This window comes from Salvelinus alpinus, chromosome 3 (genome assembly GCF_045679555.1).
Source record: "Salvelinus alpinus chromosome 3, SLU_Salpinus.1, whole genome shotgun sequence".
Classification (NCBI taxonomy): Eukaryota; Metazoa; Chordata; class Actinopteri; order Salmoniformes; family Salmonidae; genus Salvelinus; species Salvelinus alpinus.
In genome coordinates, this window is record NC_092088.1 from 884610 (window position 1) to 912225 (window position 27616).

At 43.9% G+C, this 27616-nt stretch overlaps 1 protein-coding gene across 2 annotated transcripts in view; it reads right to left on the reverse strand.

The window, feature by feature from the left end:
• LOC139569906 (kelch domain-containing protein 3-like) overlaps positions 1–27616 on the reverse strand; it is a 124430-nt gene that overhangs the window by 11931 nt on the left and 84883 nt on the right. The window contains exons 9-10 of one of the 2 annotated variants that reach the window (XM_071391232.1): positions 19178–19251; positions 13156–13234 (exon numbers count right to left, since the gene is read on the reverse strand). In XM_071391232.1, coding sequence (XP_071247333.1) covers positions 13156–13234; positions 19178–19251 — 153 coding nt within the window. Of the gene's footprint in view, positions 1–13151; positions 13235–19177; positions 19252–27616 lie in introns of those variants that run through there. The other variant, XM_071391233.1, reaches the window with a different exon arrangement.

A 27616-nucleotide genomic window follows, 5' to 3' on the forward strand; every position in this document is an offset into this window, starting at 1 on the left:
TAGTGGTAGCAGATAAACGTGTTGACTAGTAGAACATTAGTAGTGGTAGCAGCAGAACATTAGTAGTGGTAGCAGATAAACGTGTTGACTAGCAGAACATTAGTAGTGGTAGCAGATAAACGTGTTGACTAGTAGAACATTAGTAGTGGTAGCAGCAGAACATTAGTAGTGGTAGCAGATAAACGTGTTGACTAGCAGAACATTAGTAGTGGTAGCAGATAAACGTGTTGACTAGTAGAACATTAGTAGTGGTAGCAGATAAACGTGTTGACTAGTAGAACATTAGTAGTGGTAGCAGCAGAACATTAGTAGTGGTAGCAGCAGGCCATTAGTAGTGGTAGCAGATAAATGTGTTGACTAGTAGAACATTAGTAGTGGTAGCAGATAAACGTGTTGACTAGTCGAACATTAGTAGTGGTAGCAGCAGAACATTAGTAGTGGTAGCAGATAAACGTGTTGACTAGCAGAACATTAGTAGTGGTAGCAGATAAACGTGTTGACTAGTAGAACATTAGTAGTGGTAGCAGCAGAACATTAGTAGTGGTAGCAGATACATGTGTTGACTAGTAGAACATTAGTAGTGGTAGCAGCAGAACATTAGTAGTGGTAGCAGATAAATGTGTTGACTAGCAGAACATTAGTAGTGGTAGCAGCAGAACATTAGTAGTGGTAGCAGATAAATGTGTTGACTAGTAGAACATTAGTAGTGGTAGCAGCAGAACATTAGTAGTGGTAGCAGATAAATGTGTTGACTAGCAGAACATTAGTAGTGGTAGCAGCAGAACATTAGTAGTGGTAGCAGATAAACGTGTTGACTAGTAGAACATTAGTAGTGGTAGCAGATACACGTGTTGACTAGCAGAACATTAGTAGTGGTAGCAGATAAACGTGTTGACTAGCAGAACATTAGTAGTGGTAGCAGCAGAACATTAGTAGTGGTAGCAGCAGAACATTAGTAGTGGTAGCAGATAAATGTGTTGACTAGCAGAACATTAGTAGTGGTAGCAGATAAACGTGTTGACTAGTAGGACATTAGTAGTGGTAGCAGCAGAACATTAGTAGTGGTAGCAGATAAACGTGTTGACTAGTAGAACATTAGTAGTGGTAGCAGATAAACGTGTTGACTAGCAGAACATTAGTAGTGGTAGCAGCAGAACATTAGTAGTGGTAGCAGATAAACGTGTTGACTAGTAGAACATTAGTAGTGGTAGCAGATAAACGTGTTGACTAGCAGAACATTAGTAGTGGTAGCAGATAAACGTGTTGACTAGCAGAACATTAGTAGTGGTAGCAGCAGAACATTAGTAGTGGTAGCAGCTAAACGTGTTGACTAGTAGAACATTAGTAGTGGTAGCAGCAGAACATTAGTAGTGGTAGCAGCAGAACATTAGTAGTGGTAGCAGATAAACGTGTTGACTAGCAGAACATTAGTAGTGGTAGCAGCAGAACATTAGTAGTGGTAGCAGCAGAACATTAGTAGTGGTAGCAGCAGAACATTAGTAGTGGTAGCAGATACATGTGTTGACTAGCAGAACATTAGTAGTGGTAGCAGATAAACGTGTTGACTAGTAGAACATTAGTAGTGGTAGCAGATAAATGTGTTGACTAGCAGAACATTAGTAGTGGTAGCAGATAAATGTGTTGACTAGTAGAACATTAGTAGTGGTAGCAGCAGAACATTAGTAGTGGTAGCAGATAAATGTGTTGACTAGCAGAACATTAGTAGTGGTAGCAGATAAACGTGTTGACTAGTAGAACATTAGTAGTGGTAGCAGATAAATGTGTTGACTAGCAGAACATTAGTAGTGGTAGCAGCAGAACATTAGTAGTGGTAGCAGCAGAACATTAGTAGTGGTAGCAGATACACGTGTTGACTAGTAGAACATTAGTAGTGGTAGCAGATAAATGTGTTGACTAGCAGAACATTAGTAGTGGTAGCAGCAGAACATTAGTAGTGGTAGCAGATAAACGTGTTGACTAGCAGAACATTAGTAGTGGTAGCAGATACACGTGTTGACTAGTAGAACATTAGTAGTGGTAGCAGATAAATGTGTTGACTAGCAGAACATTAGTAGTGGTAGCAGCAGAACATTAGTAGTGGTAGCAGATAAACGTGTTGACTAGTAGAACATTAGTAGTGGTAGCAGATAAACGTGTTGACTAGTAGAACATTAGTAGTGGTAGCAGCAGAACATTAGTAGTGGTAGCAGATAAACGTGTTGACTAGTAGAACATTAGTAGTGGTAGCAGATAAACGTGTTGACTAGCAGAACATTAGTAGTGGTAGCAGCAGAACATTAGTAGTGGTAGCAGATAAACGTGTTGACTAGTAGAACATTAGTAGTGGTAGCAGCAGAACATTAGTAGTGGTAGCAGCAGAACATTAGTAGTGGTAGCAGCAGAACATTAGTAGTGGTAGCAGATAAACGTGTTGACTAGCAGAACATTAGTAGTGGTAGCAGCAGAACATTAGTAGTGGTAGCAGCAGAACATTAGTAGTGGTAGCAGCAGAACATTAGTAGTGGTAGCAGATACATGTGTTGACTAGCAGAACATTAGTAGTGGTAGCAGCAGAACATTAGTAGTGGTAGCAGATAAATGTGTTGACTAGCAGAACATTAGTAGTGGTAGCAGCAGAACATTAGTAGTGGTAGCAGATAAACGTTTTGACTAGCAGAACATTAGTAGTGGTAGCAGCAGAACATTAGTAGTGGTAGCAGATAAACGTGTTGACTAGTAGAACATTAGTAGTGGTAGCAGATAAATGTGTTGACTAGTAGAACATTAGTAGTGGTAGTAGCAGGACATTAGTAGTGGTAGTAGCAGGACATTAGTAGTGGTAGCAGATAAATGTGTTGACTAGTAGAACATTAGTAGTGGTAGCAGATACACGTGTTGACTAGTAGAACATTAGTAGTGGTAGCAGATAAATGTGTTGACTAGCAGAACATTAGTAGTGGTAGCAGCAGAACATTAGTAGTGGTAGCAGATAAACGTGTTGACTAGTAGAACATTAGTAGTGGTAGCAGATAAACGTGTTGACTAGTAGAACATTAGTAGTGGTAGCAGCAGAACATTAGTAGTGGTAGCAGATAAACGTGTTGACTAGTAGAACATTAGTAGTGGTAGCAGATAAACGTGTTGACTAGTAGAACATTAGTAGTGGTAGCAGCAGAACATTAGTAGTGGTAGCAGATAAACGTGTTGACTAGCAGAACATTAGTAGTGGTAGCAGATAAACGTGTTGACTAGTAGAACATTAGTAGTGGTAGCAGCAGAACATTAGTAGTGGTAGCAGCAGAACATTAGTAGTGGTAGCAGCAGAACATTAGTAGTGGTAGCAGATAAACGTGTTGACTAGCAGAACATTAGTAGTGGTAGCAGCAGAACATTAGTAGTGGTAGCAGCAGAACATTAGTAGTGGTAGCAGCAGAACATTAGTAGTGGTAGCAGATACATGTGTTGACTAGCAGAACATTAGTAGTGGTAGCAGCAGAACATTAGTAGTGGTAGCAGATAAATGTGTTGACTAGCAGAACATTAGTAGTGGTAGCAGCAGAACATTAGTAGTGGTAGCAGATAAACGTTTTGACTAGCAGAACATTAGTAGTGGTAGCAGCAGAACATTAGTAGTGGTAGCAGATAAACGTGTTGACTAGTAGAACATTAGTAGTGGTAGCAGATAAATGTGTTGACTAGTAGAACATTAGTAGTGGTAGTAGCAGGACATTAGTAGTGGTAGTAGCAGGACATTAGTCGTGGTAGCAGATAAATGTGTTGACTAGTAGAACATTAGTAGTGGTAGCAGATAAATGTGTTGACTAGTAGAACATTAGTAGTGGTAGCAGCAGAACATTAGTAGTGGTAGTAGCAGGACATTAGTAGTGGTAGCAGATAAATGTGTTGACTAGTAGAACATTAGTAGTGGTAGCAGATAAATGTGTTGACTAGTAGAACATTAGTAGTGGTAGTAGCAGGACATTAGTAGTGGTAGCAGATAAATGTGTTGACTAGCAGAACATTAGTAGTGGTAGCAGATAAACGTGTTGACTAGTAGAACATTAGTAGTGGTAGCAGCAGGACATTAGTAGTGGTAGCAGTTAAACGTGTTGACTAGTAGAACATTAGTAGTGGTAGCAGCAGAACATTAGTAGTGGTAGCAGATAAACGTGTTGACTAGTAGAACATTAGTAGTGGTAGCAGATAAACGTGTTGACTAGTAGAACATTAGTAGTGGTAGCAGCAGAACATTAGTAGTGGTAGCAGATAAACGTGTTGACTAGCAGAACATTAGTAGTGGTAGCAGATAAACGTGTTGACTAGTAGAACATTAGTAGTGGTAGCAGCAGAACATTAGTAGTGGTAGCAGATAAACGTGTTGACTAGCAGAACATTAGTAGTGGTAGCAGATAAACGTGTTGACTAGTAGAACATTAGTAGTGGTAGCAGATAAACGTGTTGACTAGTAGAACATTAGTAGTGGTAGCAGCAGAACATTAGTAGTGGTAGCAGCAGGCCATTAGTAGTGGTAGCAGATAAATGTGTTGACTAGTAGAACATTAGTAGTGGTAGCAGATAAACGTGTTGACTAGTAGAACATTAGTAGTGGTAGCAGCAGAACATTAGTAGTGGTAGCAGATAAACGTGTTGACTAGCAGAACATTAGTAGTGGTAGCAGATAAACGTGTTGACTAGTAGAACATTAGTAGTGGTAGCAGCAGAACATTAGTAGTGGTAGCAGATAAACGTGTTGACTAGTAGAACATTAGTAGTGGTAGCAGCAGAACATTAGTAGTGGTAGCAGATAAATGTGTTGACTAGCAGAACATTAGTAGTGGTAGCAGCAGAACATTAGTAGTGGTAGCAGATAAATGTGTTGACTAGTAGAACATTAGTAGTGGTAGCAGCAGAACATTAGTAGTGGTAGCAGATAAATGTGTTGACTAGCAGAACATTAGTAGTGGTAGCAGCAGAACATTAGTAGTGGTAGCAGATAAACGTGTTGACTAGTAGAACATTAGTAGTGGTAGCAGATACACGTGTTGACTAGCAGAACATTAGTAGTGGTAGCAGATAAACGTGTTGACTAGCAGAACATTAGTAGTGGTAGCAGCAGAACATTAGTAGTGGTAGCAGCAGAACATTAGTAGTGGTAGCAGATAAATGTGTTGACTAGCAGAACATTAGTAGTGGTAGCAGTAAAACGTGTTGACTAGTAGGACATTAGTAGTGGTAGCAGCAGAACATTAGTAGTGGTAGCAGATAAACGTGTTGACTAGTAGAACATTAGTAGTGGTAGCAGATAAACGTGTTGACTAGCAGAACATTAGTAGTGGTAGCAGCAGAACATTAGTAGTGGTAGCAGATAAACGTGTTGACTAGTAGAACATTAGTAGTGGTAGCAGATAAACGTGTTGACTAGCAGAACATTAGTAGTGGTAGCAGATAAACGTGTTGACTAGCAGAACATTAGTAGTGGTAGCAGCAGAACATTAGTAGTGGTAGCAGCTAAACGTGTTGACTAGTAGAACATTAGTAGTGGTAGCAGCAGAACATTAGTAGTGGTAGCAGCAGAACATTAGTAGTGGTAGCAGCAGAACATTAGTAGTGGTAGCAGATAAACGTGTTGACTAGCAGAACATTAGTAGTGGTAGCAGCAGAACATTAGTAGTGGTAGCAGCAGAACATTAGTAGTGGTAGCAGCAGAACATTAGTAGTGGTAGCAGATACATGTGTTGACTAGCAGAACATTAGTAGTGGTAGCAGATAAACGTGTTGACTAGTAGAACATTAGTAGTGGTAGCAGATAAATGTGTTGACTAGCAGAACATTAGTAGTGGTAGCAGATAAATGTGTTGACTAGTAGAACATTAGTAGTGGTAGCAGCAGAACATTAGTAGTGGTAGCAGATAAATGTGTTGACTAGCAGAACATTAGTAGTGGTAGCAGATAAACGTGTTGACTAGTAGAACATTAGTAGTGGTAGCAGATAAATGTGTTGACTAGCAGAACATTAGTAGTGGTAGCAGCAGAACATTAGTAGTGGTAGCAGCAGAACATTAGTAGTGGTAGCAGATACACGTGTTGACTAGTAGAACATTAGTAGTGGTAGCAGATAAATGTGTTGACTAGCAGAACATTAGTAGTGGTAGCAGCAGAACATTAGTAGTGGTAGCAGATAAACGTGTTGACTAGCAGAACATTAGTAGTGGTAGCAGATACACGTGTTGACTAGTAGAACATTAGTAGTGGTAGCAGATAAATGTGTTGACTAGCAGAACATTAGTAGTGGTAGCAGCAGAACATTAGTAGTGGTAGCAGATAAACGTGTTGACTAGTAGAACATTAGTAGTGGTAGCAGATAAACGTGTTGACTAGTAGAACATTAGTAGTGGTAGCAGCAGAACATTAGTAGTGGTAGCAGATAAACGTGTTGACTAGTAGAACATTAGTAGTGGTAGCAGATAAACGTGTTGACTAGCAGAACATTAGTAGTGGTAGCAGCAGAACATTAGTAGTGGTAGCAGATAAACGTGTTGACTAGTAGAACATTAGTAGTGGTAGCAGCAGAACATTAGTAGTGGTAGCAGCAGAACATTAGTAGTGGTAGCAGCAGAACATTAGTAGTGGTAGCAGATAAACGTGTTGACTAGCAGAACATTAGTAGTGGTAGCAGCAGAACATTAGTAGTGGTAGCAGCAGAACATTAGTAGTGGTAGCAGATACATGTGTTGACTAGCAGAACATTAGTAGTGGTAGCAGCAGAACATTAGTAGTGGTAGCAGATAAATGTGTTGACTAGCAGAACATTAGTAGTGGTAGCAGCAGAACATTAGTAGTGGTAGCAGATAAACGTTTTGACTAGCAGAACATTAGTAGTGGTAGCAGCAGAACATTAGTAGTGGTAGCAGATAAACGTGTTGACTAGTAGAACATTAGTAGTGGTAGCAGATAAATGTGTTGACTAGTAGAACATTAGTAGTGGTAGTAGCAGGACATTAGTAGTGGTAGTAGCAGGACATTAGTAGTGGTAGCAGATAAATGTGTTGACTACTAGAACATTAGTAGTGGTAGCAGATAAATGTGTTGACTAGTAGAACATTAGTAGTGGTAGCAGCAGAACATTAGTAGTGGTAGTAGCAGGACATTAGTAGTGGTAGCAGATAAATGTGTTGACTAGTAGAACATTAGTAGTGGTAGCAGATAAATGTGTTGACTAGTAGAACATTAGTAGTGGTAGTAGCAGGACATTAGTAGTGGTAGCAGATAAATGTGTTGACTAGCAGAACATTAGTAGTGGTAGCAGATAAACGTGTTGACTAGTAGAACATTAGTAGTGGTAGCAGCAGGACATTAGTAGTGGTAGCAGTTAAACGTGTTGACTAGTAGAACATTAGTAGTGGTAGCAGCAGAACATTAGTAGTGGTAGCAGATAAACGTGTTGACTAGTAGAACATTAGTAGTGGTAGCAGATAAACGTGTTGACTAGTAGAACATTAGTAGTGGTAGCAGCAGAACATTAGTAGTGGTAGCAGATAAACGTGTTGACTAGCAGAACATTAGTAGTGGTAGCAGCAGAACATTAGTAGTGGTAGCAGCAGAACATTAGTAGTGGTAGCAGATAAACGTGTTGACTAGCAGAACATTAGTAGTGGTAGCAGATAAACGTGTTGACTAGTAGAACATTAGTAGTGGTAGCAGATAAACGTGTTGACTAGTATAACATTAGTAGTGGTAGCAGCAGAACATTAGTAGTGGTAGCAGCAGGACATTAGTAGTGGTAGCAGATAAATGTGTTGACTAGTAGAACATTAGTAGTGGTAGCAGATAAACGTGTTGACTAGTAGAACATTAGTAGTGGTAGCAGCAGAACATTAGTAGTGGTAGCAGATAAACGTGTTGACTAGCAGAACATTAGTAGTGGTAGCAGATAAACGTGTTGACTAGTAGAACATTAGTAGTGGTAGCAGCAGAACATTAGTAGTGGTAGCAGATAAACGTGTTGACTAGTAGAACATTAGTAGTGGTAGCAGCAGAACATTAGTAGTGGTAGCAGATAAATGTGTTGACTAGCAGAACATTAGTAGTGGTAGCAGCAGAACATTAGTAGTGGTAGCAGATAAATGTGTTGACTAGTAGAACATTAGTAGTGGTAGCAGCAGAACATTAGTAGTGGTAGCAGATAAATGTGTTGACTAGCAGAACATTAGTAGTGGTAGCAGCAGAACATTAGTAGTGGTAGCAGATAAACGTGTTGACTAGTAGAACATTAGTAGTGGTAGCAGATAAACGTGTTGACTAGCAGAACATTAGTAGTGGTAGCAGATAAACGTGTTGACTAGCAGAACATTAGTAGTGGTAGCAGCAGAACATTAGTAGTGGTAGCAGCAGAACATTAGTAGTGGTAGCAGATAAATGTGTTGACTAGCAGAACATTAGTAGTGGTAGCAGATAAACGTGTTGACTAGTAGGACATTAGTAGTGGTAGCAGCAGAACATTAGTAGTGGTAGCAGATAAACGTGTTGACTAGTAGAACATTAGTAGTGGTAGCAGATAAAACGTGTTGACTAGCAGAACATTAGTAGTGGTAGCAGATAAACGTGTTGACTAGCAGAACATTAGTAGTGGTAGCAGCAGAACATTAGTAGTGGTAGCAGATAAACGTGTTGACTAGTAGAACATTAGTAGTGGTAGCAGCAGAACATTAGTAGTGGTAGCAGCAGAACATTAGTAGTGGTAGCAGCAGAACATTAGTAGTGGTAGCAGATAAACGTGTTGACTAGCAGAACATTAGTAGTGGTAGCAGCAGAACATTAGTAGTGGTAGCAGCAGAACATTAGTAGTGGTAGCAGATACATGTGTTGACTAGCAGAACATTAGTAGTGGTAGCAGCAGAACATTAGTAGTGGTAGCAGATAAACGTTTTGACTAGCAGAACATTAGTAGTGGTAGCAGCAGAACATTAGTAGTGGTAGCAGATAAACGTGTTGACTAGTAGAACATTAGTAGTGGTAGCAGATAAATGTGTTGACTAGTAGAACATTAGTAGTGGTAGTAGCAGGACATTAGTAGTGGTAGTAGCAGGACATTAGTAGTGGTAGCAGATAAATGTGTTGACTAGTAGAACATTAGTAGTGGTTGCAGATAAATGTGTTGACTAGTAGAACATTAGTAGTGGTAGCAGCAGAACATTAGTAGTGGTAGTAGCAGGACATTAGTAGTGGTAGCAGATAAATGTGTTGACTAGTAGAACATTAGTAGTGGTAGCAGATACATGTGTTGACTAATAGAACATTAGTAGTGGTAGTAGCAGGACATTAGTAGTGGTAGCAGATAAATGTGTTGACTAGCAGAACATTAGTAGTGGTAGCAGATAAACGTGTTGACTAGTAGAACATTAGTAGTGGTAGCAGCAGGACATTAGTAGTGGTAGCAGTTAAACGTGTTGACTAGTAGAACATTAGTAGTGGTAGCAGCAGAACATTAGTAGTGGTAGCAGATAAACGTGTTGACTAGTAGAACATTAGTAGTGGTAGCAGATAAACGTGTTGACTAGTAGAACATTAGTAGTGGTAGCAGCAGAACATTAGTAGTGGTAGCAGATAAACGTGTTGACTAGCAGAACATTAGTAGTGGTAGCAGCAGAACATTAGTAGTGGTAGCAGATAAACGTGTTGACTAGCAGAACATTAGTAGTGGTAGCAGATAAACGTGTTGACTAGTAGAACATTAGTAGTGGTAGCAGATAAACGTGTTGACTAGTAGAACATTAGTAGTGGTAGCAGCAGAACATTAGTAGTGGTAGCAGCAGGACATTAGTAGTGGTAGCAGATAAATGTGTTGACTAGTAGAACATTAGTAGTGGTAGCAGATAAACGTGTTGACTAGTAGAACATTAGTAGTGGTAGCAGCAGAACATTAGTAGTGGTAGCAGATAAACGTGTTGACTAGCAGAACATTAGTAGTGGTAGCAGATAAACGTGTTGACTAGTAGAACATTAGTAGTGGTAGCAGCAGAACATTAGTAGTGGTAGCAGATAAACGTGTTGACTAGTAGAACATTAGTAGTGGTAGCAGCAGAACATTGGTAGTGGTAGCAGATAAATGTGTTGACTAGCAGAACATTAGTAGTGGTAGCAGCAGAACATTAGTAGTGGTAGCAGATAAATGTGTTGACTAGTAGAACATTAGTAGTGGTAGCAGCAGAACATTAGTAGTGGTAGCAGATAAACGTGTTGACTAGTAGAACATTAGTAGTGGTAGCAGATAAACGTGTTGACTAGTAGAACATTAGTAGTGGTAGCAGCAGGACATTAGTAGTGGTAGCAGAAAAACGTGTTGACTAGTAGAACATTAGTAGTGGTAGCAGCAGAACATTAGTAGTGGTAGCAGATAAACGTGTTGACTAGCAGAACATTAGTAGTGGTAGCAGATAAATGTGTTGACTAGCAGAACATTAGTAGTGGTAGCAGCAGAACATTAGTAGTGGTAGCAGATAAACGTGTTGACTAGTAGAACATTAGTAGTGGTAGCAGATAAACGTGTTGACTAGCAGAACATTAGTAGTGGTAGCAGATAAACGTGTTGACTAGCAGAACATTAGTAGTGGTAGCAGCAGAACATTAGTAGTGGTAGCAGCAGAACATTAGTAGTGGTAGCAGATAAATGTGTTGACTAGCAGAACATTAGTAGTGGTAGCAGATAAACGTGTTGACTAGTAGGACATTAGTAGTGGTAGCAGCAGAACATTAGTAGTGGTAGCAGATAAATGTGTTGACTAGTAGAACATTAGTAGTGGTAGCAGCAGAACATTAGTAGTGGTAGCAGATAAACGTGTTGACTAGCAGAACATTAGTAGTGGTAGCAGATAAACGTGTTGACTAGCAGAACATTAGTAGTGGTAGCAGATAAACGTGTTGACTAGTAGGACATTAGTAGTGGTAGCAGCAGAACATTAGTAGTGGTAGCAGATAAACGTGTTGACTAGTAGAACATTAGTAGTGGTAGCAGATAAACGTGTTGACTAGTAGAACATTAGTAGTGGTAGCAGCAGAACATTAGTAGTGGTAGCAGATAAACGTGTTGACTAGTAGAACATTAGTAGTGGTAGCAGATAAACGTGTTGACTAGCAGAACATTAGTAGTGGTAGCAGATAAACGTGTTGACTAGCAGAACATTAGTAGTGGTAGCAGCAGAACATTAGTAGTGGTAGCAGCAGAACATTAGTAGTGGTAGCAGATAAATGTGTTGACTAGCAGAACATTAGTAGTGGTAGCAGATAAACGTGTTGACTAGTAGAACATTAGTAGTGGTAGCAGATAAACGTGTTGACTAGCAGAACATTAGTAGTGGTAGCAGCAGAACATTAGTAGTGGTAGCAGATAAACGTGTTGACTAGTAGAACATTAGTAGTGGTAGCAGATAAACGTGTTGACTAGCAGAACATTAGTAGTGGTAGCAGCAGAACATTAGTAGTGGTAGCAGATAAACGTGTTGACTAGTAGAACATTAGTAGTGGTAGCAGATAAACGTGTTGACTAGTAGAACATTAGTAGTGGTAGCAGATAAACGTGTTGACTAGCAGAACATTAGTAGTGGTAGCAGCAGAACATTAGTAGTGGTAGCAGCAGAACATTAGTAGTGGTAGCAGCAGAACATTAGTAGTGGTAGCAGCAGAACATTAGTAGTGGTAGCAGATAAATGTGTTGACTAGCAGAACATTAGTAGTGGTAGCAGCAGAACATTAGTAGTGGTAGCAGCAGGACATTAGCATGGAAAATAAACATTTTACTGGATGAGAGTGACGATGCTGTCAAGCACACAAAGACATAACACAACCACTAGGAGGAAGAGGACGACAGAAGAGGAGAGGAGAGAGACAAGTAGAGAAAGAGAGGAGAGGAGAAGAGAGGAGGAGAGAAAGAGGAGGAGGAGAGAGGAGGAGAGAAAGAGGAGAGAAAGAGGAGGAGGAGAGAAAGAGGAGGAGGAGAGAAGAGGAGAGAAAGAGGAGGAGGAGAGAAGATGAGTAGAGAAGAGGAGAGAGAAAGAGGAGAGAAAGAGAAGAGAACAAGGAGAGAAGAGGAGAGAAGAAGAGGAGAGAAGGAGAGAAGAGTAGAGAGAAAGAGGAGAGAAAGTAGAGGCGAGAAGAGAGAAGTACAAGAGAGAAATGGAGAGAGAACGAGGAGAGAAGAGAACGAGGAGGAGAGAAGGAGAGAACGAGGAGAGAAGAGAACGAGGAGGAGAGAAGGAGAGAACGAGGAGAGAAGAGAACGAGGAGGAAAGAAGAGAACGAGGAGGAGAGAAGAGAGTGTGGTAGTCCTAGTTGGTCCAGCCTAGTTAATAACAGCTAGCTTGGTTCAGGGGTTAAGGGTTAGAGGAAGGTTGAGGTTGTGTGGTAGACCACCCTGGCCCAGACTAGTTAATAACAGCTAGCTTGGTTCAGGGGTTAAGGGTTAGAGGAAGGGGTTACCTGAGGTTGTGTGGTAGACCACCCTGGCCCAGACTAGTTAATAACAGCTAGCTTGGTTCAGGGGTTAAGGGTTAGAGGAAGGTTGAGGTTGTGTGGTAGACCACCCTGGCCCAGACTAGTTAATAACAGCTAGCTTGGTTCAGGGGTTAAGGGTTAGAGGAAGGTTGAGGTTGTGTGGTAGACCACCCTGGCCCAGACTAGTTAATAACAGCTAGCTTGGTTCAGGGGTTAAGGGTTAGAGGAAGGTTGAGGTTGTGTGGTAGACCACCCTGGCCCAGACTAGTTAATAACAGCTAGCTTGGTTCAGGGGTTAAGGGTTAGAGGAAGGGGTTACCTGAGGTTGTGTGGTAGACCACCCTGGCCCAGACTAGTTAATAACAGCTAGCTTGGTTCAGGGGTTAAGGGTTAGAGGAAGGGGTTACCTGAGGTTGTGTGGTAGACCACCCTGGCCCAGACTAGTTAATAACAGCTAGCTTGGTTCAGGGGTTAAGGGTTAGAGGAAGGGGTTACCTGAGGTTGTGTGGTAGACCACCCTGGCCCAGACTAGTTAATAACAGCTAGCTTGCATTAGGGTCAGGGGTTAGGGGAAGGTGTTACCTGAGGTTGTGTGGTAGACCACCCTGGCCCAGACTAGTTAATAACAGCTAGCTTGCATTAGGGTCAGGGGTTAGGGGAAGGTGTTACCTGATGTCGTGTGGTAGTCCCTGCTGGTCCAGACTGTAGTTAATAACAGCTAGCTTGCATAATGTCTTCAGATTAGGACCTGAGACAGGAAAGGATATTAACAAATCAAATCATCAAATCTTATTTGTCACATACACATGGTTAGCAGATGTTAATGTGAGTGTAGCGAAATGCTTGTGCTTCTAGTTCCGACAATGCAGTAATAACCAACGAGTAATCTAACCTAATAATTCCACAACTACTACCGTATACACACAAGTGTAAAGGGATAAAGAATATGTACATAAAGATATATGAATGAGTGATGGTACAGAACGGCATAGGCAAGATGCAGTAGATGGTATAGAGTACAGTATATACATATGAGATGAGTAATGTTGGGTATGTAAACATTATATTAAGTGGCATTGTTTAAAGTGGCTAGTGGTACATTTTTACATAATTTCCATCAATTCCCATTATTAAACACCTTTAACACCTTTAACATTGCCATCAGGCAGAGCTAATCACACACTGAGACAGACACACAGAGAGACACAGAGACAGAGGGAAACAGACACAGAGACAGAGACACAGAGACAGAGAGAAAGTCAGAGTCAACAAAACATCCTTATCTAACCACTGGTCAGAGAGGTAGAGATATACTACATCAGACTGATTCAGTAGAATGTCAGAGAAGCAGAGATATACCAGTGTGTTTACTATAACCAGTAGAGGTCTGGATGATCCAGTGTGTTTACTATAACCAGTAGAGGTCTGGACGATCCAGTGTGTTTACTATAACCAGTAGAGGTCTGGATGATCCAGTGTGTTTACTATAACCAGTAGAGGTCTGGATGATCCAGTGTGTTTACTATAACCAGTAGAGGTCTGGATGATCCAGTGTGTTTACTATAACCAGTAGAGGTCTGGATGATCCAGTGTGTTTACTATAACCAGTAGAGGTCTGGACGATCCAGTGTGTTTACTATAACCAGTAGAGGTCTGGACGATCCAGTGTGTTTACTATAACCAGTAGAGGTCTGGACGATCCAGTGTGTTTACTATAACCAGTAGAGGTCTGGACGATCCAGTGTGTTTACTATAACCAGTAGAGGTCTGGATGATCCAGTGTGTTTACTATAACCAGTAGAGGTCTGGATGATCCAGTGTGTTTACTATAACCAGTAGAGGTCTGGATGATCCAGTGTGTTTACTATAACCAGTAGAGGTCTGGATGATCCAGTGTGTTTACTATAACCAGTAGAGGTCTGGATGATCCAGTGTGTTTACTATAACTAGTAGAGGTCTGGATGATCCAGTGTGTTTACTCAAATCAAATCAAATTTTAATGGTCACATACACATGGTTAGCAGATGTTAATGTGAGTGTAGCGAAATGCTTGTGCTTCTAGTTCCGACAGTGCAGCAATATCTAACAAGTAATCTAACAATTCCACATCTACTATACACACAAATCTAAGTAAGGGAATGTAATAAGAACATGTACATATACATTTATGGATGAATGAGCGGCATAGGCAAGATGCAATAGATGGTATAAAACAAAGTATATACATATGAGATGAGTAATGCAAGATATGTAAAAATTACTAAAGTGGCATTATTTAAAGTGACAAGTGATCCATTTATTAGAGTGACCAATGATTTCAAGTCTGTATGTAGGCAGCAGCCTCTCTGTGTTAGTGATGGCTATTTAACAGTCCGATGGCCTTGAGATAGAAGCTGTTTTTCAGTCTCTCGGTCCCTGCTTTGATGCACCTGTACTGACCTCGCCTTCTGGATGATAGCGGGGTGAACAGGCAGTGGCTCAAGATGGTTGATGTCCTTGATGATCTTTTTGGCCTTCTTGTGACATTGGGTGCTGTAGGTGTCCTGGAGGGCAGGTAGTTGGTCCCGGTGATGCGACGTGCAGTTGCCGTACCAGCCCGATAGGATGCTCTCAATTGTGCATCTTTAATAGTTTGTGAGGGTTTTAGGTGACAAGCCAAATTTCTTCAGCCTCCTGAGGTTGAAGAGGCGCTGTTGCGCCTTCTTCACCACACTGTCTGTGTGGGTGGACCATTTCAGTTTGTCCGTGATGTGTACGCAGACGAACTTGAAACTTTCCACCTTCTCCACTGCTCTCCAGTCGATGTGGATAGGGGGATGCTCCCTCTGTTGCTTCCTGAAGCCCACAATCATCTCCTTTGTTTTGTTGACGTTGAGTGAGAGGTTGTTTTCCTGACACCACACTCCGAGGGCCCTCACCTCCTCCCTGTAGGCTGTCTCGTTGTTGTTGGTAATCAAACCCACTATTGTTGTGTCGTCTGCAAACTTGATGATTGAGTTGGAGGCGTGCGTGGCCACGCAGTCAAGGGTGAATAGGGAGTACAGGAGGGGGCTGAGCACGCACCCTTGTGGAGCCCCTGTGTTGAGGATCAGCGAAGTGGAGATGTTGTTTCCTACCTTCACCACATGGGGGCGGCCCATCAGAGAGTCCAGGACCCAAATTGCACAGGGCTGGGTTGAGACCCAGGGCCTCAAGCTTAATGATGAACTTGGAGGGTACATGTGGTTGAATGCTGAGCTGTAGTCTATGAACAGCATTCTTACATAGGTATTCCTCTTGTCCAGATGGGACAGGGTAGTGTGCAGTGTGATGGCGATTGCATTGTCTGTGGACCTATTGGGGCGGTACACAAACTGAAGTGGGTCTAGGGTGTCAGGTAGGGTGGAGGTGATATGATGCTTGACTAGTCTCTCAAAACACTTCATGATGACAGAAGTGAGTGCTACGTGGCGATAGTCGTTCAGTTACCTTTGCCTTCTTGGGTACAGGAACAATGATGGACATCTTGAAGCATGTGGGGACAACATTCAATTGGGAGAGATTGAATATGTCCGTAAACACACCAGCCAGCCAGCTGGCCTGCGCATGCTCTGAGGACGCGGCTAGGGATGCCGTCTGAGTCAGCATATAGATCGATGTTATTCTCTGAGGCTGCCCGGAACATTTCCCAGTCCGCGTGATCAAAACAATCTTGAAGCGTGGATTCCGATTGGTCAGACCAGCGTTGAATAGTTCTAGTCACGGGAACATCCTGATTGAGTTTCTGCCTATAGGAGGGGAGAAGCAAAATGGAGTCGTGGTCGGATTTGAAGAACGGAGGGCGGGGGACGGCCTTGTATGCATCGCGGAAGTTAGAGTAGCAGTGATCGAGCGTGTTACTCGCCTGTGTACTGCAATCAATATGCTGATAGAATTTAGGTAGCCTTGTTCTCAAATTTGCTTTGTTAAAATCCCACGCTACAATAAATAGCAGCCTCAGGATATACAGTTGAAGTCGGGAAGTTTACATGCACTTACGTTGGAGTCAATAAAAATTGTTTTTCAACCACTCCACAAATTTCTTGTTAATAAACTATAGTTTTGGCAAGTCGGTTAGGACATCTACTTTGTGCATAACACAAGTAATTTTTAATTGTTTACAGACAGATTATTTCACTTATAAATCACTGTATCACAATTCCAGTGGGTCAGAAGTTTACATACATTAAGTTGACTGTGCCTTTAAACAGCCGAGAAAATTCCAGAAAATGATGTCATGGCTTTAGAAGCTTCTGATAGGCTAATTGACATCACTTGAGTCAATTGGAGGTGTACCTGTGGATGTATTTCAAGGCTTACCTTCAAACTCAGTGCCTCTATGCTTGACATCATGGGAAAATCAAAATGAATCAGCTAAGACAGCTTTTTTTTGTTGTAAAGCTCCACAAGTCTGGCTCATCATATATCGACATAACCTGAAAGCCCGCTCAGCAAGGAAGAATCCACTGCTCCAAAACCGCCATAAAAAAGCCAGACTACGGTTTGCAAGATCGTACTTATGGAGAAATGTCCTCTGGTCTGATGAAACAAATATAGAACTGTTTGGCCATAATGACCATCGTTATGTTTGGAGGAAAAAGGGGGAGGCTTGCAAGCCGAAGAACACCATCCCAACCGTGAAGCACGGGGGTGGCAGCATCATGTTGTGGGGTTGCTTTGCTGCTGGAGGGACTGGTGCACTTCACAAAATAGATGGCATCACGAGGACAATTATGTGGATATATTGAAGCATCGTCTCAAGACATCAGTCATGAAGTTAAAGCTTGGTCGCAAATGGGTCTTCCAAATGGACAATGACCCCAAGCATACTTCCAAAATTGTGGCAAAATGGCTTAAGACAACAAAGTCAAGGTATTGGAGTGGCCATCACAAAGTCCTGACCTCAATCCTATAGAAAATTTGTTGGCAGAAGTGAAAAAGCGTGTGCGAGCAAGGAGGCCGACAACCTGACTCAGTTCACCAGCTCTGTCAGGAGGAAATACATCCATAGTTACACCTCCAATTGACTCAAATTATGTCAGTTAGCCTATCAGAAGCTTCTAAAGCCATGAAATACTTTCTGGAATTTTCCAAGCTGTTTAATGGCACAGTAAAAATAGTGTATGTAAACTTCTGACCCACTGGAATTGTGATACAGTGAATTATAAGTGAAATAATCTGTCTGTAAACAATTGTTGGAAAAATTACTTCTGTCATGCACAAAGTAGATGTCCTAACCGACTTGCCAAAACTATAGTTTGTTAACAAGAAATTTGTGGAGTGGTTGAAAAACGAGTTTTAATGACTCCAACCTAAGTGTATGTAAACTTCCGACTTCAACTGCATATACGGTATTCTATACTATTCTACGGTATCTTAGTCACTTCATGTTTACATATCTTGCATTACTCATCTCATGTGTATGTACTGTATTCTATACTGTATCTTAGTCCGTTCTGCTCTGACATCACTCGTCCATATGTATAGATTGTTATGTATTGGGTATATGTTGTGTAATTGTTAGATATTACTTGTTAGATATTACTGCACTGTCGGAACTAGAAGCACAAGCATTTCGCTATACTCACATTAACATCCGCTAATCACGTGTATGTGACCAATACAATTAGTTTTGTTATGATTACACCATGAGTCGTTATCATGAAGCATACAGCCCCGCCCTTATTCTTCCCAGAGAGATGTTTATTTTGTCGGCGCGACGCATAAAGAATCCCGGTGGTTGTACCGACTCCGACAGCATGTTCCCAGAGAGCCATGTTTCTGTGAAACAAAGTATGTTACGTGGAAAGCAACCCTAGCCCTAATTTTGTCTATATCTAGAGACTGGACATTAGCGAGTAAAATACTCAGAAGCGGTGGGTGGTGTGCGCGCCTCCGAAGTCTGACCAGAAGGCCGCTCCGTCTACCTCTCCTGCGGCGACGTTGTTTTGGGTCTCTGGAAACAGTTTGAATGCCTTGGGTAGTTCGAACAAAGGATCCGCTTCGTGAAAGTCGTATTCCTGGTCGTAATGTTGGTAAGTTGACGTCGCTCTGATATCCAATAGTTCTTCCCGGCTGTATGAAATAACACTTAAGATTTTCTGGGCTAACAAAATACTGCATAGTTTCCGAAGAGCTAGAAGCGAGGGCGACCATCTCTGTTGGCGCCATCTTGATATACTACAACCAGACTTAATCACTCCAATAAAGTCCCCCATAACCCCCCACTCCCGTGAGAAGAAACCCACTTCCGTTCAGCTTGTGCCCTTAAAAGGGTTGTGCCACCGCTGGTATCATGCTGCTGCAGACAGACAGAGGGCAGGCTCAGGGGTTGGCATGCTGCTGCAATACGGACAGACAGACAGAGGGCAGGCTCAGGGGTTGGCATGCTGCTGCAATACGGACAGACAGACAGAGGGCAGGCTCAGGGGTTGGCATGCTGCTGGCACAGAGACAGGAACAGGATGGCTCATGTGTGCCCAGGAGGCTGCTGCGTGGCAGGGGATAGAGAATGGGCATTGGGGCACTGCCAGTCCACACTGTCCTCAGGTTTAATTACAGCCCACAAACATTGACCCTCTCTGTGACAATGAGACGGACCCTCTGCCAACCGGACATGGCTTTGTAGGGGCTGTGGGAGGAACAGGGTGTGTGTGAAAAAAGAGCCACTTACTGAAGTCTAGTATGTAGATGTCTGAATGATCCATGAGGTTAAACTCATCTCCCATCCCCTGCTCTGGACATGGGCTGTAGAGAGGAGACAACATCTTAGTTACACTGCTGTTCTGGACATGTCTGAGAGCTCATGACATCACACCGTACAGGACCATAGAGGTGTCATCACACAGGGTTAGCAGGAAGAGGAAGTATACTGTTCAAGGCTTCTAACACATACAGGAAGTCCACATTAACCCCCCACTTCCTGTGTCTATCCTTGGTCTCACTGGAGACAGTGTTCCTCCTCAAACCAAAGCATCTACCTAGCATCCCATTCATGTGGTGCTATATCTACCTAGCATCCCATCCATGTGGTGCTATATCCACCTAGCATCCCATCCATGTGGTGCTATATCTACCTAGCATCCCATCCGTGTGGTGCTATATCCACCTAGCATCCCATCCGTGTGGTGCTATACCTACCTAGCATCCCATCCGTGTGGTGCTATATCTACCTAGCATCCCATCCGTGTGGTGCTATATCTACCTAGCATCCCATCCGTGTGGTGCTATATCTACCTAGCATCCCATCCGTGTGGTGCTATATCTACCTAGCATCCCATCCGTGTGGTGCTATATCTACCTAGCATCCCATCCGTGTGGTGCTATATCTACCTAGCATCCCATTCGTGTGGTGCTATATCCACCTAGCATCCCATCCGTGTGGTGCTATATCCACCTAGCATCCCATCCGTGTGGTGCTATATCTACCTAGCATCCCATCCGTGTGGTGCTATATCTACCTAGCATCCCATCCGTGTGGTGCTATATCTACCTAGCATCCCATCCATGTGGTGCTATATCTACCTAGCATCCCATCCATGTGGTGCTATATCTACCTAGCATCCCATCCATGTGGTGCTATATCTACCTAGCATCCCATCCATGTGGTGCTATATCTACCTAGCATCCCATCCATGTGGTGCTACACCTATCTAGCATCCCATCCATGTGGTGCTATACCTACCTAGCATCCCATCCATGTGGTGCTATATCTACCTAGCATCCCATCCATGTGGTGCTATATCTACCTAGCATCCCATCCATGTGGTGCTATATCTAGCTAGCATCCCATCCATGTGGTGCTATATCTACCTAGCATCCCATCCATGTGGCGCTATATCTACCTAGCATCCCATCCATGTGGTGCTATATCTACCTAGCATCCCATCCATGTGGTGCTATATCTACCTAGCAACCCATCCATGTGGTGCTACATCTAGCTAGCATCCCATCCATGTGGTGCTATATCTACCTAGCATCCCATCCATGTGGTGCTACACCTACCTAGCATCCCATCCATGTGGTGCTACACCTACCTAGCATCCCATCCATGTGGTGCTACATCTACCTAGCATCCCATCCATGTGGTGCTATATCTACCTAGCATCCCATCCATGTGGTGCTATATCTACCTAGCATCCCATCCATGTGGTGCTACACCTATCTAGCATCCCATCCATGTGGTGCTATACCTACCTAGCATCCCATCCATGTGGTGCTATATCTACCTAGCATCCCATCCATGTGGTGCTATATCTACCTAGCATCCCATCCATGTGGTGCTATATCTACCTAGCATCCCATCCATGTGGTGCTATATCTACCTAGCATCCCATCCGTGTGGTGCTATATCTACCTAGCATCCCATCCGTGTGGTGCTATATCTACCTAGCATCCCATCCGTGTGGTGCTATATCTACCTAGCATCCCATCCGTGTGGTGCTATATCTACCTAGCATCCCATCCGTGTGGTGCTATATCTACCTAGCATCCCATTCGTGTGGTGCTATATCTACCTAGCATCCCATTTGTGTGGTGCTATATCCACCTAGCATCCCATCCGTGTGGTGCTATATCCACCTAGCATCCCATCCGTGTGGTGCTATATCTACCTAGCATCCCATCCGTGTGGTGCTATATCTACCTAGCATCCCATCCGTGTGGTGCTATATCTACCTAGCATCCCATCCGTGTGGTGCTATATCTACCTAGCATCCCATCCGTGTGGTGCTATATCTACCTAGCATCCCATCCATGTGGTGCTATATCTACCTAGCATCCCATCCATGTGGTGCTATATCTACCTAGCATCCCATCCATGTGGTGCTATATCTACCTAGCATCCCATCCATGTGGTGCTATATCTACCTAGCATCCCATCCATGTGGTGCTATATCCACCTAGCATCCCATCCATGTGGTGCTATATCTACCTAGCATCCCATCCGTGTGGTGCTATATCCACCTAGCATCCCATCCGTGTGGTGCTATACCTACCTAGCATCCCATCCGTGTGGTGCTATATCTACCTAGCATCCCATCCGTGTGGTGCTATATCTACCTAGCATCCCATCCGTGTGGTGCTATATCTACCTAGCATCCCATCCGTGTGGTGCTATATCTACCTAGCATCCCATCCGTGTGGTGCTATATCTACCTAGCATCCCATCCGTGTGGTGCTATATCTACCTAGCATCCCATTCGTGTGGTGCTATATCCACCTAGCATCCCATCCGTGTGGTGCTATATCCACCTAGCATCCCATCCGTGTGGTGCTATATCTACCTAGCATCCCATCCGTGTGGTGCTATATCTACCTAGCATCCCATCCGTGTGGTGCTATATCTACCTAGCATCCCATCCATGTGGTGCTATATCTACCTAGCATCCCATCCATGTGGTGCTATATCTACCTAGCATCCCATCCATGTGGTGCTATATCTACCTAGCATCCCATCCATGTGGTGCTATATCTACCTAGCATCCCATCCATGTGGTGCTACACCTATCTAGCATCCCATCCATGTGGTGCTATACCTACCTAGCATCCCATCCATGTGGTGCTATATCTACCTAGCATCCCATCCATGTGGTGCTATATCTACCTAGCATCCCATCCATGTGGTGCTATATCTAGCTAGCATCCCATCCATGTGGTGCTATATCTACCTAGCATCCCATCCATGTGGCGCTATATCTACCTAGCATCCCATCCATGTGGTGCTATATCTACCTAGCATCCCATCCATGTGGTGCTATATCTACCTAGCAACCCATCCATGTGGTGCTACATCTAGCTAGCATCCCATCCATGTGGTGCTATATCTACCTAGCATCCCATCCATGTGGTGCTACACCTACCTAGCATCCCATCCATGTGGTGCTACACCTACCTAGCATCCCATCCATGTGGTGCTACATCTACCTAGCATCCCATCCATGTGGTGCTATATCTACCTAGCATCCCATCCATGTGGTGCTATATCTACCTAGCATCCCATCCATGTGGTGCTACACCTATCTAGCATCCCATCCATGTGGTGCTATACCTACCTAGCATCCCATCCATGTGGTGCTATATCTACCTAGCATCCCATCCATGTGGTGCTATATCTACCTAGCATCCCATCCATGTGGTGCTATATCTACCTAGCATCCCATCCATGTGGTGCTATATCTACCTAGCATCCCATCCGTGTGGTGCTATATCTACCTAGCATCCCATCCGTGTGGTGCTATATCTACCTAGCATCCCATCCGTGTGGTGCTATATCTACCTAGCATCCCATCCGTGTGGTGCTATATCTACCTAGCATCCCATCCATGTGGTGCTATATCTACCTAGCATCCCATCCATGTGGTGCTATACCTACCTAGCATCCCATCCATGTGGTGCTATATCCACCTAGCATCCCATCCATGTGGTGCTATATCCACCTAGCATCCCATCCATGTGGTGCTATATCTACCTAGCATCCCATCCATGTGGTGCTATATCCACCTAGCATCCCATCCATGTGGTGCTACATCTACCTAGCATCCCATCCATGTGGTGCTATATCTACCTAGCATCCCATCCATGTGGTGCTATATCTACCTAGCATCCCATCCATGTGGTGCTATATCTACCTAGCATCCCATCCATGTGGTGCTATACCTACCTAGCATCCCATCCATGTGGTGCTATATCCACCTAGCATCCCATCCATGTGGTGCTATATCCACCTAGCATCCCATCCATGTGGTGCTATATCTACCTAGCATCCCATCCATGTGGTGCTATATCTACCTAGCATCCCATTCATGTGGTGCTATATCCACCTAGCATCCCATCCATGTGGTGCTATATCTACCTAGCATCCCATCCATGTGGTGCTATATCCACCTAGCATCACATCCATGTGGTGCTATATCCACCTAGCATCCCATCCATGTGGTGATATATCTACCTAGCATCCCATCCATGTGGTGCTATATCTACCTAGCATCCCATCCATGTGGTGCTATATCTACCTAGCATCCCATCCATGTGGTGCTATATCTACCTAGCATCCCATCCATGTGGTGCTATATCTACCTAGCATCCCATCCATGTGGTGCTATACCTACCTAGCATCCCATCCATGTGGTGCTATATCTACCTAGCATCCCATCCATGTGGTGCTATACCTACCTAGCATCCCATCCATGTGGTGCTATATCTACCTAGCATCCCATCCATGTGGTGCTATACCTACCTAGCATCCCATCCATGTGGTGCTATATCTACCTAGCATCCCATCCATGTGGTGCTATACCTACCTAGCATCCCATCCATGTGGTGCTATATCTACCTAGCATCCCATCCATGTGGTGCTATATCTACCTAGCATCCCATCCATGTGGTGCTATATCTACCTAGCATGACTGGTGTGATTGGGACATGGACTGTATGTCCATATTGACCACAGAACCCCTGCAGGGAACACTTGACCTCCTCCTGTATGGATGTTGTAACAGTTTCATCACCCAGGTTGAGCCCTGTCAGCCCCAGACCTGGTAGTAAACCCAGGAGGTACACATTCAAGATCTCAGGAACAAGGACCAGACAGGGAGCCAGTCGGTCACACATAGACCTCGGGTACATGCTGATCAGAAGGACCTGCATCCTGTGTTTTGGGGTTGTTATCAGAAGATGAGAGCAGCTCTTATTAGGCCCACAGGAAGGAGAGAGGAGAGAGGTGGTCAGACGATAGTACTGATAGTAGCACCCCCCTCTTAAAGCCCTCTGTAGCATCTAGCCTCACAACACATCTGTTTCCTGCCCTGCCTCAGACCTGGTACTACACACACCTGTCATGTCCTACTGCCTCCTGGGGCAGACTGGTGCACCACAGAAGACCTGGTACTACACACACCTGTCATGTCCTACTGCCTCCTGGGGCAGACTGGTGCACCACAGAAGACCTGGTACTACACACACCTGTCATGTCCTACTGCCTCCTGGGGCAGACTGGTGCACCACAGAAGACCTGGTACTACACACACCTGTCATGTCCTACTGCCTCCTGGGGCAGACTGGTGCACCACAGAAGACCTGGTACTACACACACCTGTCATGTCCTACTGCCTCCTGGGGCAGACTGGTGCACCACAGAAGACCTGGTACTACACACACCTGTCATGTCCTACTGCCTCCTGGGGCAGACTGGTGCACCACAGAAGACCTGGTACTACACACACCTGTCATGTCCTACTGCCTCCTGGGGCAGACTGGTGCACCACAGAAGACCTGGTACTACACACACCTGTCATGTCCTACTGCCTCCTGGGGCAGACTGGTGCACCACAGAAGACCTGGTACTACACACACCTGTCATGTCCTACTGCCTCCTGGGGCAGACTGGTGCACCACAGAAGACCTGGTACTACACACACCTGTCATGTCCTACTGCCTCCTGGGGCAGACTGGTGCACCACAGAAGACCTGGTACTACACACACCTGTCATGTCCTACTGCCTCCTGGGGCAGACTGGTGCACCACAGAAGACCTGGTACTACACACACCTGTCATGTCCTACTGCCTCCTGGGGCAGACTGGTGCACCACAGAAGACCTGGTACTACACACACCTGTCATGTCCTACTGCCTCCTGGGGCAGACTGGTGCACCACAGAAGACCTGGTACTACACACACCACATCCAGTAGCCTCTCACACACAACCAACACTGCAGCTATCACTTGAATAAGCAATCGGGTATAGTTGAATCAGGTATAGTTGTCTGTAGCTATAGTTGAATCAGGTATAGTTGAATCTGGTATAGTTGAATCAGCTATAGTTGAATCAGGTATAGTTGAATCAGGTATAGTTGAATCAGGTATAGTTGTCTGTAGCTATAGTTGAATCAGGTATAGTTGAATCAGCTATAGTTGAATCTGGTATAGTTGAATCAGCTATAGTTGAATCAGGTATAGTTGAATCAGGTATAGTTGAATCAGGTATAGTTGAATCAGGTATAGTTGAATCAGGTATAGTTGTCTGTAGCTATAGTTGAATCTGGTATAGTTGAATCTGGTATAGTTGAATCAGGTACAGCTGTCTGTAGCTATGTGAAAGCCAATATTGCTTGAATAAGTGGAAAACAGTTATCAGTTAATTACAATAACATCCATTTGTTGAATGACATCCTGTAGAAGGTGAATTTCACTATCCCTCTTCCTTCTGTTTTCCCATCTCCTCCTTTCTCTCTCTCCATTCATTTTCATTACTTACTCCATCATTCTCCATCTCTCTCCGCGTTCCCAGGATGTTGTAAGGTTTTACGTTCCTAATCTTGACTAAATAAACAGCTTGTGGATTTAAAGCGGCCAGGAGAGGAACGGAGCACGAGCCCACAGGTCCCAGGGGGCCAGCTGGGGAACTCATTACGCACCCCTCTACCCCCCCAGATCTTCTACTACCCCCACCCCCCTCCTTGGTAGGTCCCCTAACCCCGACCACCCCACCAATCTCCCCCAGCAGCTTACAGCGATTTTCAAACACAATGAGATTAGAGGTGACGTGAAGAGCAAGACAACACCCTCTCTCTGGCTAGAACGTTTTAGAACTTTAAATCCTACCCTGTGATGTCACAGAAGAAGCATTTTAGGACCTTCTGATCTTTTTACCCACAATTCATAGAAACACGCCGTTGACACAGGTTTGGTGCTAGAGATAAAGAAGTTAAAAAGTGGCAGATTTGCACTTTAAACAGACTTGCCCCTCTCTCATTCAGTACAGCAGATTTCTGACACAAATGGGAAACTGTGCAGAACGTCAGTTCTTAGGGTTACGCTAGGCTGATCACCAGAGAGACAGAGAGAGGGGGGGGGGGGGGGGACGACGACACACGGTGAGACTATGTTAGCATTAGGGCCTGTATCTGTTCCTCCTGATAAGCGTCTGACAGGAAGTCATATTGTAGAATGATGAGTTCCTCTGACCAGAAGGTTCTGAAGGACGAACAGGAAGTAGTGTAATGATTCTGAAGGGCCACAGCTTAACAGGAAGTGGACAGAGGATGAAGCAGGAAGCAGTCTCACATCAAATCTGTCCAAGACTGAGGATACAGCCGATAACAGACTCCCAGTGCTTGTTCAGGCCAGGGAGAGATCATCACTGGGGCTTGTCTTCATAAAGGCACAGCACATGAAGGTGTGTTGGCATTTCCTTATCTGCTAAAGAGTAGCATCGTTATTGGACATGTGAAAGTTGTTGTTGGAATCACAAACAATAGACGACATTGTGTTTTCTCGGGCTGTTTCAAGGTTCCTCTGGGCCTTTGTCTCTATAACATGGTGTGAAGGGGTCTCTCTGGGTTAGTTGTAGTCACACCCTTTATGTGACTACAACTAAACCTAACCCATCTAGTATCTATCCTACCTGCACCACAACACTACCAGGAGGAACAGACAGGCCCTAACGAGTCTAGTATCTATCCTACCTGCACCACAACACTATCAGGAGGAACAGACAGGCCCTAACCAGTCTAGTATCTATCCTACCTGCACCACAACACTATCAGGAGGAACAGACAGGCCCTAACCAGTCTAGTATCTATCCTACCTGCACCACAACACTATCAGGAGGAACAGACAGGCCCTAACCAGTCTAGTATCTATCCTACCTGCACCACTACACTATCAGGAGGAACAGACAGGCCTTAACCAGTCTAGTATCTATCCTACCTGCACAACAACACTACCAGGAGGAACAGACAGGCCCTAACCAGTCTAGTATCTATCCTACCTGCACCACAACACTATCAGGAGGAACAGACAGGCCTTAACCAGTCTAGTATCTATCCTACCTGCACAACAACACTACCAGGAGGAACAGACAGGTCCTAACCAGTCTAGTATCTATCCTACCTGTACCAAAACACTACCAGGAGGAACAGACAGGCCCTAACCAGTCTAGTATCTATCCTACCTGCACAACAACACTACCAGGAGGAACAGACAGGCCCTAACCAGTCTAGTATCTATCCTACCTGCACCACAACACTATCAGGAGGAACAGACAGGCCCTAACCAGTCTAGTATCTATCCTACCTGTACCAAAACACTACCAGGAGGAACAGACAGGCCCTA